Source organism: Thalia democratica, chromosome 3, assembly GCF_965202585.1.
Source record: "Thalia democratica chromosome 3, ktThaDemo2.hap1.1, whole genome shotgun sequence".
In the NCBI taxonomy this organism is placed as follows: Eukaryota; Metazoa; Chordata; class Thaliacea; order Salpida; family Salpidae; genus Thalia; species Thalia democratica.
This window is the reverse complement of record NC_139167.1, coordinates 38,271,644-38,287,520: the sequence shown is the minus strand read 5'-3', so window position 1 is coordinate 38,287,520 and position 15,877 is coordinate 38,271,644. Positions and strand designations below refer to the sequence as shown.

Genomic DNA, 15,877 nt, shown 5'->3' with positions numbered 1-15,877 from the left:
CAACAATGCACATTGTTTTATTATAAATTTTCTGATTTTCTGGTTATGTTTTTACATAGTGCTTAATTAAATTGAACAATTGTTTTTAGTAATATATATTAAATTTTTACACTAGTAATAGATTAGATATAACATTTATTTTAAAACTTATCACTAAATTTGTTATGTTAAGGGCATAGGGGGGGTCAGTCAACTTTTTCACAATTTAGTCTTATCTTATTGAGTTGTGACTAAGCTATGAGTTGCTTTGTGCAGATTCAAAACTCAAAATACTTATGAGATAAAGCTGGTTGGAGTTGGTCACTACAATAGTACTAATCAAAACCCCCAATACCTAAATAGATTTCTAAAGGGGATTTTCCATTACTTTGAAAAAATGTCAGGTTATATCGGTCTCACTCAGGCTAAATGAAAAAAAAGTTCGCGCACGAACCGTGTTATCTTAAGATTAACATTTAATTTTGTTGTGAGTTTTCATTAGAAAAAATTAGTGAGCTGATTCAAAACTTTTATTGTCTACAAAATATTTTCATGTCATAAAAATAAAAAGCAAAAACTTAACTAAGCGTATATAAAACATTTATAGTACATAAAATGTGTAAAACTAAAAATTATCTACATACAAAACTAAGTTTTAATTAATAGCCATCTGTAATTAGTTATAAATTAATGCAAAATATTTATAAACTCTATCATCCAAAATAGTTAATATAAATCTTGTATTGAATTGAAATAAGAGTCTAAGAAAATAGTAAGGTTAAATTTTATTTTTTACTCTTTTATTACATGAATAGGTTTGTAGTGTTAAAAACAACATATTATTTATTATTCTCTAAGATTATTTTCTACAATTTGATGACCTTTTACAGTTTTTGAATTGATAAATTGTTATAATTGTTTAAAACATGGATGATCAAAACCACTTCAATAATCAGCAGCCCCCGACAAGCATGATGAACCAGGTTGATTTATTTGTCGTTTACATTGTGTGAATTTCAACATTAAACTTGATTAATCTAATTTTATTAGTTTACCTCATGCTCTAAATTTTTACTTATAAAATAGCATTTTTAAAATTTGAAATTAATGTTTACATGACAATTCAAATACTAAAAAATTTGTTAAAATGGTCATAATTCAAAAAGTATCATATATAGAAAATAAGGTGATTATTTAAACTTAATCACTTTCTACAGAGCCCACTTGAAGCATATATATATATCAGGGTAGCCCAAAAACCAGGAATTTCAAACACAAATCACTAACAAAACCTGAAAAAACCTGGAATTTTAAACAATTTTTACATGCTAAGTATCAAAGTTTCGGTTTGACATAAAAAATCTATCATATAGATAAAGTTTTTTTGTCATCATCAATAGTTTTTTATGAAAAAACAGAATTAAAGTAGCTTTAAAGTATATTTTCAATGCTGTATACCATTTAACACAGTTTTTTACTTAAACATAATTTCAAATTTGAAATAGACCAAAAAATATGTACTTTCAAAAACCTGGAAGAAATTTCTCAAAAATCAGTGGCCACCTTGATATATATATATAGATATAATTAGTTCTTATGTAGGTCTAACTAAACCAAAAAACTTTTTTTTTGTTTTTGGTAAAAAAAGTTATATAAATGAATTTTTACAAGTTACTTAAAATCATTATATTTAAAACTCATTTTAGTTAAATCTCAAAAAATATTTGAAAAAAAAAGTCTGTAGGTTTTAGTTAGACCTACATACAATTTTTTATATTTTTTAAGTAATTAATTGTTTTTGGTTTTAAGCCCTTAAAATTTTTTTAAAAGAATTTGAATAGTATAAATTTGAATAATATTGTACCCAAAATTTATTATTAGATATTTAGTTGTTGAGTCTAAGCATATAGTTCTAACAAAAAAGCTAGTTTATAAGTATTTAAAATAATGGAGCTTGTATGTTATATTTTATGCATACATTACAAAAGCTTAGTTTAAAAAATAAAGTAACATGATATTTTTGTTGACTAGCATTGCGTATGTTTTAAGCTATTACTTTTTGAATTTTGGTAAGTTTTGTTGTCTTTTGATTTTTTACTTGAACAAATTTACTCAGTAATGCTTTTCAAATTTTCATAAAACTAACATTAAAATGTATATATTATTGTTTAAATAACATTAGTAGATATTTTTTTAAACAATTAGGGACAAAACACCACCAAATTCTTAATTAAAAACCCAGTTACTAGTAACAACACTGTTTAATTAAATAATAAAAAAACTAAGATTTTATAAAATCAGTTTTATGTAAAATTAAGGTGCCTCAAAAGTATATTTTTTTATTTTGAAACTTTTCAATAAAGGCATAGTTAAGGCCATATAATATCAAGGCATTTAATTTGCAAAATTAACATTGACCAAAATATAAGTCGATATGAATGTTAAATTATAAACCACTACTAGTCATTTTCATAGAACATTGAAAATTTGTTTAAGCTTAAAGATATTGAAAGTTTGAAAAACTTAAGGCATCTTTATTGAGTTGAGAGACTTTTTCTGTAAGTAATTATTTATCGGTATTTTAACATTAAACCTTGGTTTTAAAAAGATTTTAAGATTAAAGTTTTTTTATTTAAGTTCCTTTGATTGTTATATTTAAAAAAGGAAACTATTTTATACAAAACTATAAAAATTCATAAATGAGAATTATAAAATAGAAGTTATTAAATTTCAAAAAGACTTTTTTTAGAGTTCTAGAAGATGGTATATTTATAAAACAATAGCTTTATTTTTTTCTTTTTCATTACACTTCCAAATATTTTTGAACTCACAAACTATAATTCCTTATATCTCTAACAATGCTTTGCATATTGTGAAGCTAAAAAACTGATAGCAGAGAAAAAGATCTCAAACTTTGACAACTTTAAAAAAGCAACAAATGTTTTTATCACATTTAGCTATTAAAAAACTAGTAGCATATGTTTTACTTATAATTTATACTATAACAAGGGTATGAAAAACATAATGTCATTTATTTATTATATATAATTTTATCAGACTTGTTTGGTAACTTGGTTTTTCAACAAAATCTAAAACAATAAATCTCAAAATTAAGTCCATATAAAATGATGATATGTGTAAAAAAGATTACACAAAAATAAATACAGTTTAAATTTGAATATTAATAGCATGGAGGAGGTTACCAACACGATCAGATGGGGGATTTCCCTCCTCAGCAACCCGCAGTGGAACAGGAAGGAAGAGGAGGGCAAAATATCAGTGATGTGCTGCAGCAGATCATGACCATTACTGATCAGAGTCTAGATGAGGCGCAAGCTAGGTTTTTGAACATATAAATCTAGCATAATGTGTCGAGCTGTATTGCTGAGCTTTTAGGACTTACTTGTGATTAAATTTGCTTATACTTTCCTCATTTTTGTACAAGCATTGATTTTTAGTTATTTATAAAATCATGTTTTTGATATATAATATTTTTTAGTTCTGTTTTTGTAACAATAATTTAAAGTCGTTCAAAGTAAACTTTCTTTAAACTTGTTTTGTTTATGGTGTAAGAATTATTAAAAGCGACTTGGCTCATGTAAAAGTTAGAATAAAATAATTAAGCTAAGCTTAAAACTTTTGTAAACATTTTTTTTAAATAATTAATTTTTTTAATAAAAAACTAAATTATTTGGTTACATGACGAACCAAATTCTTAAAAAATGTTTAAGGGGCCACATCTCAAAAAGTAATATGTATTTAAAAATACTAAAAACTCTTGTAGTTCTTATTTATAAGATTCTGATAGAAAAAAAAATCAATAGAGAATTTTTAAAGATACTTGAAATTACTTTAATTTAGAATTTATTTTAGATATATCTCAAAAATTCTTTTAAATTAAAAAAAAAAGTGCTTGTAAATTAGGCAGATTGTTTATAACTTATAATACTATGATGGTAAAATTTAATTGTTTTATTTAACATTTATTGAAAGAGATATGTACAATAACACAGAAAAAAAAAATCTCGAATTTGAATTATTGTTCACCCTTTTTGTTTTACTTTGTGTATAATTTCTAGTTTAACTATATTAATTTTTAATTTTAATGAACTAAGTTATATTTTTTTAAAGTTACACCAAACTAATCGTTTTATAAATACTTAATTAAAACGCTTAAAAATGATTAGGAAACATGCTTTGAACGTGCATCGAATGAAGGGAGCTTTGTTTCAAGTTCTCTGTGAAATAAAAGAAAAAGCTGGTTAGCGGATACTTAATATCTACTCTCTTGGTTAAACAAATATTTTTTGTGAAATCAGGCTCGACTTCATGAACTTTTTAAAATTAAGTTTTTATTGTATATAGTTATGTATGTAGTTTATTGTAAGTCAATGTTTCAGTGTTGAACATGAGATCGGCACCGGAGGACGAGCCGCCAGATCCGCAACAACTCAGACTTGACAGAATGTTGGAATCCGAAGTATGATTGTATTTATTTTTTAATTTTTAATATATATGTAGAAACTAAGTTTTTAATTTGTAAAAGTTAATGCTGCTGCTAACGTTCAACAGAGTAGTCTACATTATAATTAGCTAGAACTCATTTTTTTATACACAAATCATAGTTTGGTTAGTTTTTGTTAACTATTTTTTAGTACTCTTAATGTTAAAGTAAAAAACATAACATGCAAAATTTATTGTCTTCAAATGTTAAATTCAAATTTGAATATTTAATTTTTTATAAGAATAACTTAAGTTTTGAAATTAGTTAAAATTGATTCTAAAAATAAAAAGGTTTCTAAAGGTTAAAAACAGTTACTTTTAATTAAGATGATATTTGCCTTCTCGTATCAGACATGTTTTAATGCTTATAATTAAAACTTTGATATTTTATTACAGTTCATAGATACATTAAAATAAGGTTAAAAAGTAAGTAGAAACGATTTTTTAAAAACTGTCCTTTATTTTAACAGTTTTGTATGGTTGTGCACATATTTCATAAAATTTACTTTTATCAATAAGCAAATTGATTTTTTTCCCTAAAATCATTTCAACGATTGTATTGTATTGTAATTTATGTTAAATGCCCGGGTTTTAATTATTTCAAATTCTTTTTTTTTTTTTTTTGTTAAAAATTGAAAGTTGTTAGCTTTAATAAATGAAAAAAATGTGTAAAAGTAACCAATAGCTAAGATTGACTAGATGTGTGTACCTACTGAAAGCTATATAGTTTGTTATGTTTTATGATTTAAGGAGTTAGCTATATGTGAACATTGCCTATGAGACATAGTGAAATGTTATAAACTCAAGCATATACCAATTGTACTCTGTTACTATTTTACATGTACATAAAACAAGAAGAAAGTATGCCAGATTACTTTCTGGTGATTAAACTTTTTAAATGAATCGGAACAAGTCCCTTTCTGAAAGCAAGAAATAAGTTATGAATATTTCTTTTTTTTGAAAAATATTTAATAAATTTTTATTTTAATAGGGAGTAGCAGGACCAGAGGGAACCGGATCAGCGGCAGCCATCGCAGCTGCGGCTTCAACCGGCAACGACTCGGCCGAACATTCGGATTACAGAGCCAAGCTGGCTCAAATAAGACACATCTACCATCAGGAGCTCGAGAAGTACAATCAGGTATGTTGAGTTATGTAAATATTGTTTTTACGTGTTCTTTAAATTTGAACGTTAGAATTAAGTTTTAAGCGTCTAATACAAACGTGTGATTTGTACTATATTAGATTTTATGTTTGTACCAAAACTTTTATAAAAACGACCTGGTTTGCTGTCTTGCACTTTTGTTTGTATAAATTTTTTAGGATGATTACTTTCATTAGATTACAGGCAAACTGTATAAAATTTTCAAAGCTGTTTTTGTTTCTTACTTTACCACCAATTTGCACGCAAGTTTGTAATGAAGGCGTGCAACGAGTTCACCTGCCACGTGATGAACCTGCTGAAGGAGCAGTCGAGGACGAGGCCGATCAGCCAGAAGGAAATCGAGAGGATGATCGCCATCATCAGGAAGAAGTTCAACAACATACAGTTGCAACTGAAGCAGTCCACCTGCGAGGCCGTCATGATCCTCAGAAGCCGTTTTCTCGATGCGAGGTTTGTATTTTTTAAATTGTATCAGTGTTTGGTTGATGCGTTTTTTATTTCACAAACGTAGCTGTTGTGAAGTAACTGAATTTTTATGTATTTTGTTCTACTACAATTAGTTTGGAAATAAAACTTTTAATCAATTTATTGGTGGTGCAGGTGTAAATGTTGTTTTATTATATAATGTGTCATAAGTAAATTCAAAATAGTTTTCAACTTAAATGCTTATAAGTTTTCTTAAAAACAACATTATAAAAGTTGTTAAAATAACTAAATTTAGTAAAGTGAAAAATTGCACATTTTAAATGTTAACCGTAGTAATTTTAATTAGACTGTATTTTTGTGCATTTTTATCTTAAAGTATATATATTTTTAATTCAATCAATTCAATATTTTACGTATATCTATATTATTCAAAACATAAGAAAACTCTATTTAAAAAGTTCAAACTTCTTGTATTCCTAAATAATTAAAAACTACTTTTTTTAAACATTATACCGTATTACTTGTGTTTTTTCGTTAACACTTGATAACTTCGAGTCCACAACTGTATGCGTTGTCTTGAAAAATTATTTGTCAGTGTGTGATAATCAGCATTTTTTCAAATATGTATATATTTGTTTGCACAGGAGGAAACGTCGAAACTTCAGCAAGCAGGCTACTGAGGTTTTGAACGAATATTTCTACTCGCACCTGAGCAACCCCTACCCATCAGAGGAAGCTAAGGAGGAGTTGGCCAGAAAGTGCACAATCACAGTGTCACAGGTAACTTTATGTAATATTTATCTTGCAGGAGTTTCTTAGAGCATTTCAAAATGTTTAAATACAATGAAAAGTTTTTTTTTCTACTAATTGGACTTGTAAACTATTTAAGGTTGCTTCCTAAAGTAGGTTCCTTTTTAAATGTATGAAAATCTAAAAAATCAATTTTTATGCAAATTAATACTAGTTTCGTTTAAAAACTAAAAAAACAAATTAAGGTTAGTCATTGAATACTATTTACAGTTGTGTATATAGTTTTTAAAAATAATTTAATTTATATTAGAAAAAAAAGTTTTATATAGTTGGTTCGTTTAAAAAATGCTAAGTCATGCAATGGCAACGTACTTTTGATATATTAGGTTATTTCAAAAATATTACTCATTTAACAGTGCTTACATAAAATAAGATGTAATCTTTTCTTAGTTTGGCAGCATTACAAAGTAAATTTTAATAACTAAGTTTATATAAGAAGAGATTAAAAACTATACAACTAGTTTCGTCTTTTTAATTCGAGCTATGGTTATTACTAGAGACTTTAATTCATGACCTGCTGTAAATACCTTAATGTAATCAATTATTAAATTAAATTTAAATTTTCTGTTTATTTCTTATAAGCTCTAAGGATAGTTTCTCTACTGTTAATAAAAATTGAACTATATTTGTATACAATTTATGAGTGCCTACTTGTTATTTTAATTATTTAAGATGCAAAATGTGTATGTAAGTATAAGGTTAATGCAACAAAAGTTTAATTTATGTTTGTTTGAAAGTGTTTATAAAATTGTTTTTATACAGAAACTATAAACAAAATTTACCTTAACCTGTTTTAAATAATCAGAAAGTATTGTTCTAGACGAAATAATAATTCAAACAGAATAATAAGCAGTTTCTATGTTTTGCTTTAATTTTTATATTGATTATTTTATTGATTGATACGCCGTGATTCTTCTCTCTTGCCATATTGCTGTGATGTGAGTTTTATATTGTAGCTGTGTGACTTTTCATTTGTTTCTTTTATAACTAGGGTTTTGCAAATAGTTTTGTTTGGTTTTGAGAGTATTAAATTGAATTTATTTGTTAGTTGTTGAGTTTTTCAGGTTTACTTTAATAGTAAAAAACAAAAACACCTTAAAATTTGTCATAATCAGGTATTTTTTTAACATTCCAATTTTAAACAAATAAATGTTTTTATTTTAGTACAATCATAAACATATTGAGTAGAAAAAGTCGTTGTTATATCTTACTATGTTCTATGTTCTACGTATTCAGATTTTACTATGAGTATTTATGCATTCATTCATGTGAGCAGCTTTACGCTAAAACTTTGAAGCAAGAGAAATTTGCCTGTCATTCAAAAGACCGCACAAGTAGAATCGTTCATCCGTATCAACCAATGACGTGCGAGCATTCTCATCCAGTTTTAACCGGCTGTGAAATTTGTCAGCTTATTTTTATCTTGAAATTTGTTGCAAGTATTGCACATTAGTAGAAGGGATGTTAGTGAAAGTTGCGATAGCTTTTATTAATCTTACGAATTTTTTTTGGTTTTACTGATGCTGAGTGTTTTAATTATGTCGATTTATAATTTCGCTGTAGAATTTGGTACAAGTATGTTAAAACAAAAGTGCCTTAAAGTTTAAAATTAAAATAAATGTAAGATGTAGCACTGAAAAAGTTTTTGCCTATTTTGCATTTTGTTTAAGATTATAAAATTGTTTGAAAAACATTACTGCATAAAACTTGTGATTGTTAAATTGTATGGTTAAATTTATATTGTAGTAAATTAAGACTTACTTAGTATTATAACTTCTCCATTTATTTTTTCCGTGTGTTTAATGAGGTATTAACAGCCTACTAAGATGTACAGATTTGTCATTTTTAAACTTTGTATTAGTTAATTTTTCAATTTATTGTTTATAGTTAAATAAACAACTAAATTATAATGTTATCTAAAAGTTGACTTTTTGTGTTTTTTTTAATTAAAAAGTTTTTGAAAATGCTTTTTTGAAAAATATCAGCTATGAAAAGCTCAGAAAGAAAATTAATGAATAAAAAAAAGCTGGCTGAAAACAATTGCTGTACATTGTAGGAAATTCTGTCGTAAAAGCACCACACATGAGGTCAACTTTGTTTGTGTATTACAAATAAATTAAGCTTCCAGTGTAGCCGTTTTGGCCATCAATCACGAGCGCAGGTGTAAATGTGTAAACTTTTTATCAAAATGATGATAAATAGCATCACTTTAGCAAAACGCCCCCGGCTGTGCTTGCTTCGTTTTTATCAAATAACTTGTTTGAACGTTTCGTTTGAACTTTTGTGGGATTGTTTGTAAACTTGCAATGTATTTGCTTCAGTGTTAGTTAGTATAGTAACAATGACATTATTTTAACTTCTAGAAGTGCTTTTTAATTCATTAAATTTATTTACAACATGTTGCAATACATATACTTCAGTGTTAGTATAGTAAACACTGTAGGAGCTAGCTTACATGTTGTTTTAACAATTTAAAAATACTTTTCTCGATCGTTGAGGTAAAAACCAACTCACAGGTTTCTAATTGGTTCGGCAACAAGCGAATCAGGTACAAGAAAAACATCGGCAAGTTTCAGGAAGAGGCGAACTTGTACGCCGCCAAAACTGCACAGGCCGCCGTATCCGCCGGTAAGTTGTTTTCACAAAACTTTCATTCTACGTTCTCAAGCTAAAATTTTCACTATCAAATAATTACTGTGTTTCAAGCATATAATGTTTGGGTTTTATTCTAAAATTTATTTGCAGTACAAGAATCTAAGAAATGCGAAATAGATTCAATAGATCAGAAGTTGAACTCTCCCCAGGACAACCCGCAAACACCGACATCTGCTCACAGTTAGATATAAAAATATACAATATTAAGTTTAATTAACAAATAGTTAACAAGTATGCTTTACGTTTATCTCATTACGACATTCAAAATGCACAAATTTGTTCAAGTTTTTGAGCACAAAACTGTGTGTTTAACTGAAGGAAGAATTTCATCTGCACATATTTTATTGTACATGAACAAGTTGTTACTTCAACAGGTTATTCATCACCGGCCTCCCAACACGGTTACGGCCAGCAGGCCAACCAGGAAATATACCTGGGCATCCAGCAAGACGCTAACCAGTACCCGCCCCAGGTAGCAATTCGTTTATTAACCATTGAATATTAGTTTGTTTTTAGATCCTGTGTTTTGCAATGAAGTAAAATAAAAGCAGCTGTTTTTTTTACTGTCAAAAACAAACTTGTCAGGTTTTGCAACAATAAAAATCATTTTTTTTATTTATTTTAGTATATCAATTTAAAAATATCGATTTTGTGCCTTGAAAAGCTTTGCTATTTCCTTAAGTTTAGCTCTATAAGTAAGAATAAACACTTTAAGCTTATTTATTTTTAATACCTTATTCTACATGATAAGGGTAAAATGTTGAAAATAAAAGTAGATTAAATGAGCATGCCAGTTTTGAGTTATAAATGACAAGATTTTTTTTTTCAAATTGATAAAACGTGCTAAATCGAGAGAAAATCAGTTAAAGAGTAGCAAAATTTAAATCAAGCAAAATAGTCTTGTAACTGAGCATAAATTACAAAAAATAATTAAGGCAGTTCAGCATTTTACTATAAAAGGCATGCGACTCGTTATTGATCTTGCACCCTTATGTTGGTTGTCATAGTAACATATGTCGGGTGTCATTTGTACGGGTAATCTTCCGTTCAAGTTTCTGCAACAGTTGACCTCTGCTCGCCTCTCATCCGAAACATTCAATAAATCGTGTTTTTGTGAATATTTTCGCTCCTTTTATTTTCGAATCACCGTTTTCTGTTACATCATTACTATTGTACATGTACTTGTTTAACATTAATAATGTACTTCGGTTACATTGTTAGTATACTGGCATAAATCCATGCAGAAGAGTTTCTGTTTTGAAATTAATTATTGATAAAGAAAAAGTTTCAAGTTTAATGCAATGCAGTATAAATGCGTTCATAAAATGATTTTTAAATTTAATTTTGTCATGTAGTCCTTCTAGTAGTAGCGTCAGGTAGTATGTGAATATAAGAAAATAAGATTTTTATACTATGGTACATATTCTAAAAATAATATAAGACTAAATAAAGTCAATAACAATTAGGATAATTTTTGTCATGGGTTGAACTTTCATTACTCTAGTATATATCAAAAAATATGCGTGATTTAAAAAATGAAGTTAAATAGATTTGTAGAATTTTTTCTAATTGTTTTATTTTTAAACAGGGTAATATGCAGCAATATGGAGACAATGGAAGAATGCAATTCCCACAACAAGTATTTTTTAAATAATTATTTCTCAGTAACAAGTTTTTATTAATTGGTTTTTGTATAGCTAAATGCACCCAAACAATAATGTTCGATTACTTGACAGAACTCAATGTTTCCTGGGCAACCGAACCAAGGGGGTCCCAACCCTGGCCCCGTCAACTGTTCACCGCAGCAACCGGGACAAGGAAGCCATGACACCATGTCGCCGCAGCAATGACGTCATCAATTACGTACGCAACCGTCGTTTTTAACTTGAATGTCCATTTACTAATTAACATCAGCTGTTTGTTACGTCACAGTTGTAAATATCCAGTTTTATTTCGATGTCGTCCAACTTGGTTTTTCATCATGTTTTTTTTTTCATAGCACAAAGTTTGACAGTTCATTTAAAATCGAGTTTGATGGAAAACGTAAATCATGTTTCTCTTTCCGATGTGAGTCTTTTGGTGCATAAAACGAGTTGGCAGTTATTTTTTTTACAAAGTTGTTAACAAAAGCGCAGTCATTTCAAACCCTCTGGTGCTGTTTGTACTCTTACTTATAAGAACACTAATAAACTATCAAGTTGAACTTGTGTTCGCGTTTGAAATTTAAGCCCAAAGTATATCTCAAAATTATAATATAATAAAACTCTATATGTTATTGTTTTCATTTACAAGCCGTTCTAAAGTGTTAAATATTTTTATGGTGGTTTAAAGCAAAGAAAAGTAATTTAGTGTTTGAACTGCAACAGGTAGAATAATATGATTAGCTAATGAACTATATTAATTAAAAGTACTTCTTTAAAAGAAATTCTTATTCAGATGTCTGTCACTTGTTCAATCAAGGGACGACTATTCAAATTCGGACAACTCAAATTATTCAAAAAAATTTAAAGGGCCTCAAGAAGTAGTATGCATGAAAAAAACGCTTTTGTAGGTCTAGTTAAAACCTACAAGCACTTTTTTTATTCAAAAATATTTGTATTTTTGAAGATATAGCTAAAAAAGTATTAAAATATAGTAATCTTCATTAATTAATCAAATTTTTTTTAACAAACATTTTTTTACAAAAAAAAAAGAAGATACTAATTAGACCTAAAAAAGCGACTTCTGTTTTTTTAAATATATAATACTTATGGAGTAAATTTTTAAGAATTTGAATTTTCATGTAATCTTTTTCAAGGAACAATACTTAAAACCACTAGACCATTAGAAATCGTAGTGAATAAGAAAATAATGTAAGTATGTAGATTTCCTCAATGAACTAAAATGAATTTTGGTTCTTTGCAGAAATAATAACTGAATTTTAAGTTAAACTGCTAATATTAACCAATTGATTTGTTTCATTTATATATTCTTTTCATAACTGATGCTTAAAAGTACAAGTTTAAGAAATCACAAAAATAAAAACATCCATATTAAGTTTATAATTCTTGAAGCTTAGCATATGTTCTATTTAAATATGTAACCGAGAGTTTCGATTTAAAGCTAAACCTGGTATAAAAAACCAACCTAAACAATTCCTTGTAAAACTATCGTTGATTAACTTTTACATTACTTAAAATAGAACTACTTGTGATACCTTATTTTCAACATAGTATCCTTGCTTTTTTTCAATTAAAAGTGAAATTAACCTGCTTTAATTGGTCATCGTTTATACAATAGGTTTCTATCGTATTTTTTTAAATGGGCGTTGAAAATATTTAAACAAAACATTCTTTTTAATTTAGTCTAAGGTAGTATTTTATAAAGTAGGTTTTTGTAGCATGTAGTAAACCAATTTTAAAAAACTGAAATTAAAAGTGACATAAATTTAGCTTCAGAAGTAATATATTACTTTAGTTGATGAAAACTGAAATATCTTTACTTAAATTTAACACATAATTCAAGACCCACTCTACTGATAAATAGCTTTCATTTCATAAATATATTTTACTTTTAGGCAGTTTATTTTATTCTACTTATAGACACAAATAGTAAAGAAACATCTGTAATTAAATGAGTTATTCAGAAACGATGTAAGTATAATAATATTTTTATTCAATCAGTATACATATTAGTACGAAGACAATTGTTAGTCGTATTTTCTAGCTATGTTATATCTGCATATTTTATTAAGATATTAACTATTTTAATTGAATATAACAAATGGAGTCTGTAATTAAACTACGATTAGTTATTAAAAAACTTATTTAGATAAGTTAAGCAAAGCAATTCTGAAACAGATATTACTAATACAAATGAATTAAAATAAAAAGTTATAGGTAAAAAACACGTTTTAGAAAATAAACTTTTACTTTGAATAAATACAGCAATAAAAACCGTAAAAATAGATACATTTCTAATAAGTTGTGCTGCTGTTGAAACTATAGTAATGCTGTTTCAGAAAGTTAAAACCAATGAAGTTAAAAAAAATATTTGTAATGAACTTTAGAATTTGCACAGAAGATAACTCTAAAACCATTTTTTATAATGCAAAATAACAAACAAAGAAAGGTAAACAAATTTTGTAGAAAATAATTGGTTTCATAATATAACAGATGAATAATTTGTTATAGAATGCGATTTTTAGTAAGATCATTTACACTTACTATTAACATTTGACAATTTAAATACTAGTCATCCTGAGTTACACTACTTAAAAATTTTCAACCGCATTAAACTGTTGTTTAAACTTGCTGAAAAAAAAACATTTTGTAAATAAGATGTAAATGTTGAAATGCTTTAGTAGAGGAATAAAGGCGTTTATACTAATTTCAAAATATTTTAAGTTAATAGACATAAAGCAAAAATTTTTGAAATGCAGAAGTAATTCTAAATTTAAGTTAACAAAAGTTATTTAGATGCCACACTTACAAGACTAGTAATAGTTTGACTGCAAAGCCTTTGATGCTCAAGTAGCAAAACGTGAAGTTTTTTAATCTCTACTTTTTGTTAACAATATTTCGGATGAAAGACTTATACATGATTTTACTAACATTAACATACACAAGTACATGAGTTTTTATTTCTTTGTCTTAAAAATAACTATTTTCTGCAAACTTAAGAAGCTAATTAAAATTTCTACTCAACTTTTATAAAATAATAATAGTTAGTCTTCACCTAAATATTTTTATCTACCCTTGAGTATACGTTTTAAGTTTCTTAAAATAAAAAACTCTTTTAAGTAATAACTTAGTAGTATCTAAACATAAAATTTTGGTTTTTACATGTAGCATGTAAGGCTATTTTTTATTTGAACATTTTTAGCATTGTAAAATTAGTTTCTAAAAAGTCTAAATCTGTTAATGTTCCGGTTGTTTATAAATTAAAATTTACAAAAGTGCATATTAAGTACAAAATCTTATTACTTGTAATATCGACCTGGATAGAATAGTTTTTGTAAATAAGGTTTAACAGTAGTGATAGAACAGAATATAGATAAGGGATCAATAAAAAGTATAACTCCATCTAGGATAACAACCCAGGATACATATCGTTTTAAGAATCTGTATACCAGGTACAAAGTGATTATTGAACGACGTATCAATAAATAAGTAAAATGGAATACTTTCATGGAGCTGCCAGCCATAGACTACATTTCGTTGGTTCTATAACTGGAACTCGCTTAAAACAAGTAAATATTTTTTTGTATAATCTCAAATCTGTTGTAAAAATCAAAAGAAATTAAAAAAAATTGAGCTTACTTTCAAAAAGTTGTGTATGAAGAACACTTAATTTTATACTACTATTTTTTGTTTGTGGTAGTTTAATTGATTTTTTTCATGTTCTTTACTGGTTGAATTTTAATTGATCTTTAGTAGGGATTAGCAGTATTTTATGCATTTCATACAAAATTTACTAGAAAAAGTCTAACTTCTTTAAAAAAAATTTAAACGTTTTAACTTAACGGTTATGAAGTAAGCATTAATGTTTACGGAAAAGCAAAGTTAGAGCTTACTTGTAAATACTTATTTGAAAAATGTTTAGTTTTGGTTGTAGTGCGCAAGTTGTTTACAAGTCAAAAATTTTTGTAAGTCGGATACTTCTGAAAGACAGAACAAATTTAAACTAGTAATTAGAAAAATTTCTTAATTATTAGTTGAAACCTTAAGATTATTTTATACTCTATGTTATCTAAATTATTTAATTTTATAGCTCAAATAAAAGTAAATAGTTTTATCAGATTATAAAACTGGTGTAATTACATTACATTAGAATAATAATCTTAAGTTATTATCTGTGCATAATAATTTTAGATATACATTATAAACAGTTCATTTATAAAAAATAAAATTTAACTATACTTACGCTAAGTAGTTTATTTTACTACAAGTTCTAATTTTAAGTAGCTAAAAACAGCATATCCAATTATTTATAAGTATAACTGTAAACCATTCCAACTGTTACTTAAATCGGTATTATTCTTTTCATCTTTACAAAACAAATTTTCTAAAATTAACTTAAACATTTCAGTTTTATCTTATACATAGTTAATCTAAAAACAATGTACAAATGTAAACATAATGAAAACAGTGAAAAAAGTCATTTATAAACAACCTAATAGTAAAATCGTTGTAGTTGTGGTTTTTGTTAAACTAGTATTTTTATTATTTTTTTAATACTTTACTAAATGTATGCAAAATTTGACTGTAGTATGGTTAACAAATTTAATGCAATGCAGTAAAATTAAAAAATGAAATTTTAATAGGTTTGAAATAACATTACAAATTTGTTTAATAAATA

General features: G+C 26.6%; 1 protein-coding gene across 2 annotated transcripts; it reads left to right on the top strand.

Moving 5' to 3' along the window:
• Positions 1-867: 867 nt before the first annotated feature.
• On the top strand, positions 868-11,753 carry LOC145832714 (pre-B-cell leukemia transcription factor 1-like). Of its 2 annotated transcripts, none has more exons than XM_082940027.1 (12): positions 868-962; positions 3,168-3,319; positions 4,167-4,240; positions 4,380-4,459; positions 5,474-5,623; positions 5,907-6,097; positions 6,718-6,853; positions 9,400-9,511; positions 9,629-9,718; positions 9,913-10,010; positions 11,127-11,177; positions 11,272-11,753. In XM_082940027.1, the coding sequence occupies exons 1-12, from the start codon at positions 906-908 to the stop codon at positions 11,386-11,388; spliced, it is 1,308 nt and encodes a 435-aa protein (XP_082796153.1). In that variant the 5' UTR covers positions 868-905; the 3' UTR covers positions 11,389-11,753. The 2 variants fall into 2 exon arrangements, with proteins under 2 accessions (XP_082796153.1, XP_082796154.1); XM_082940028.1 differs by having other exon boundaries at positions 11,275-11,751.
• The last annotated feature ends 4,124 nt before the right edge of the window (positions 11,754-15,877 follow it).

Bases quoted from the DNA above. Each gene is read 5' to 3' on its own strand.
- LOC145832714 (XM_082940027.1), top strand. From the start codon at position 906: ATGGATGATCAAAACCACTTCAATAATCAGCAGCCCCCGACAAGCATG. The intron at 963-3,167 runs GTTGATTTATTT...GAATATTAATAG, and splicing joins CGACAAGCATGATGAACCAG to CATGGAGGAGGTTACCAACA. The intron at 6,854-9,399 runs GTAACTTTATGT...ACCAACTCACAG, and splicing joins GCACAATCACAGTGTCACAG to GTTTCTAATTGGTTCGGCAA.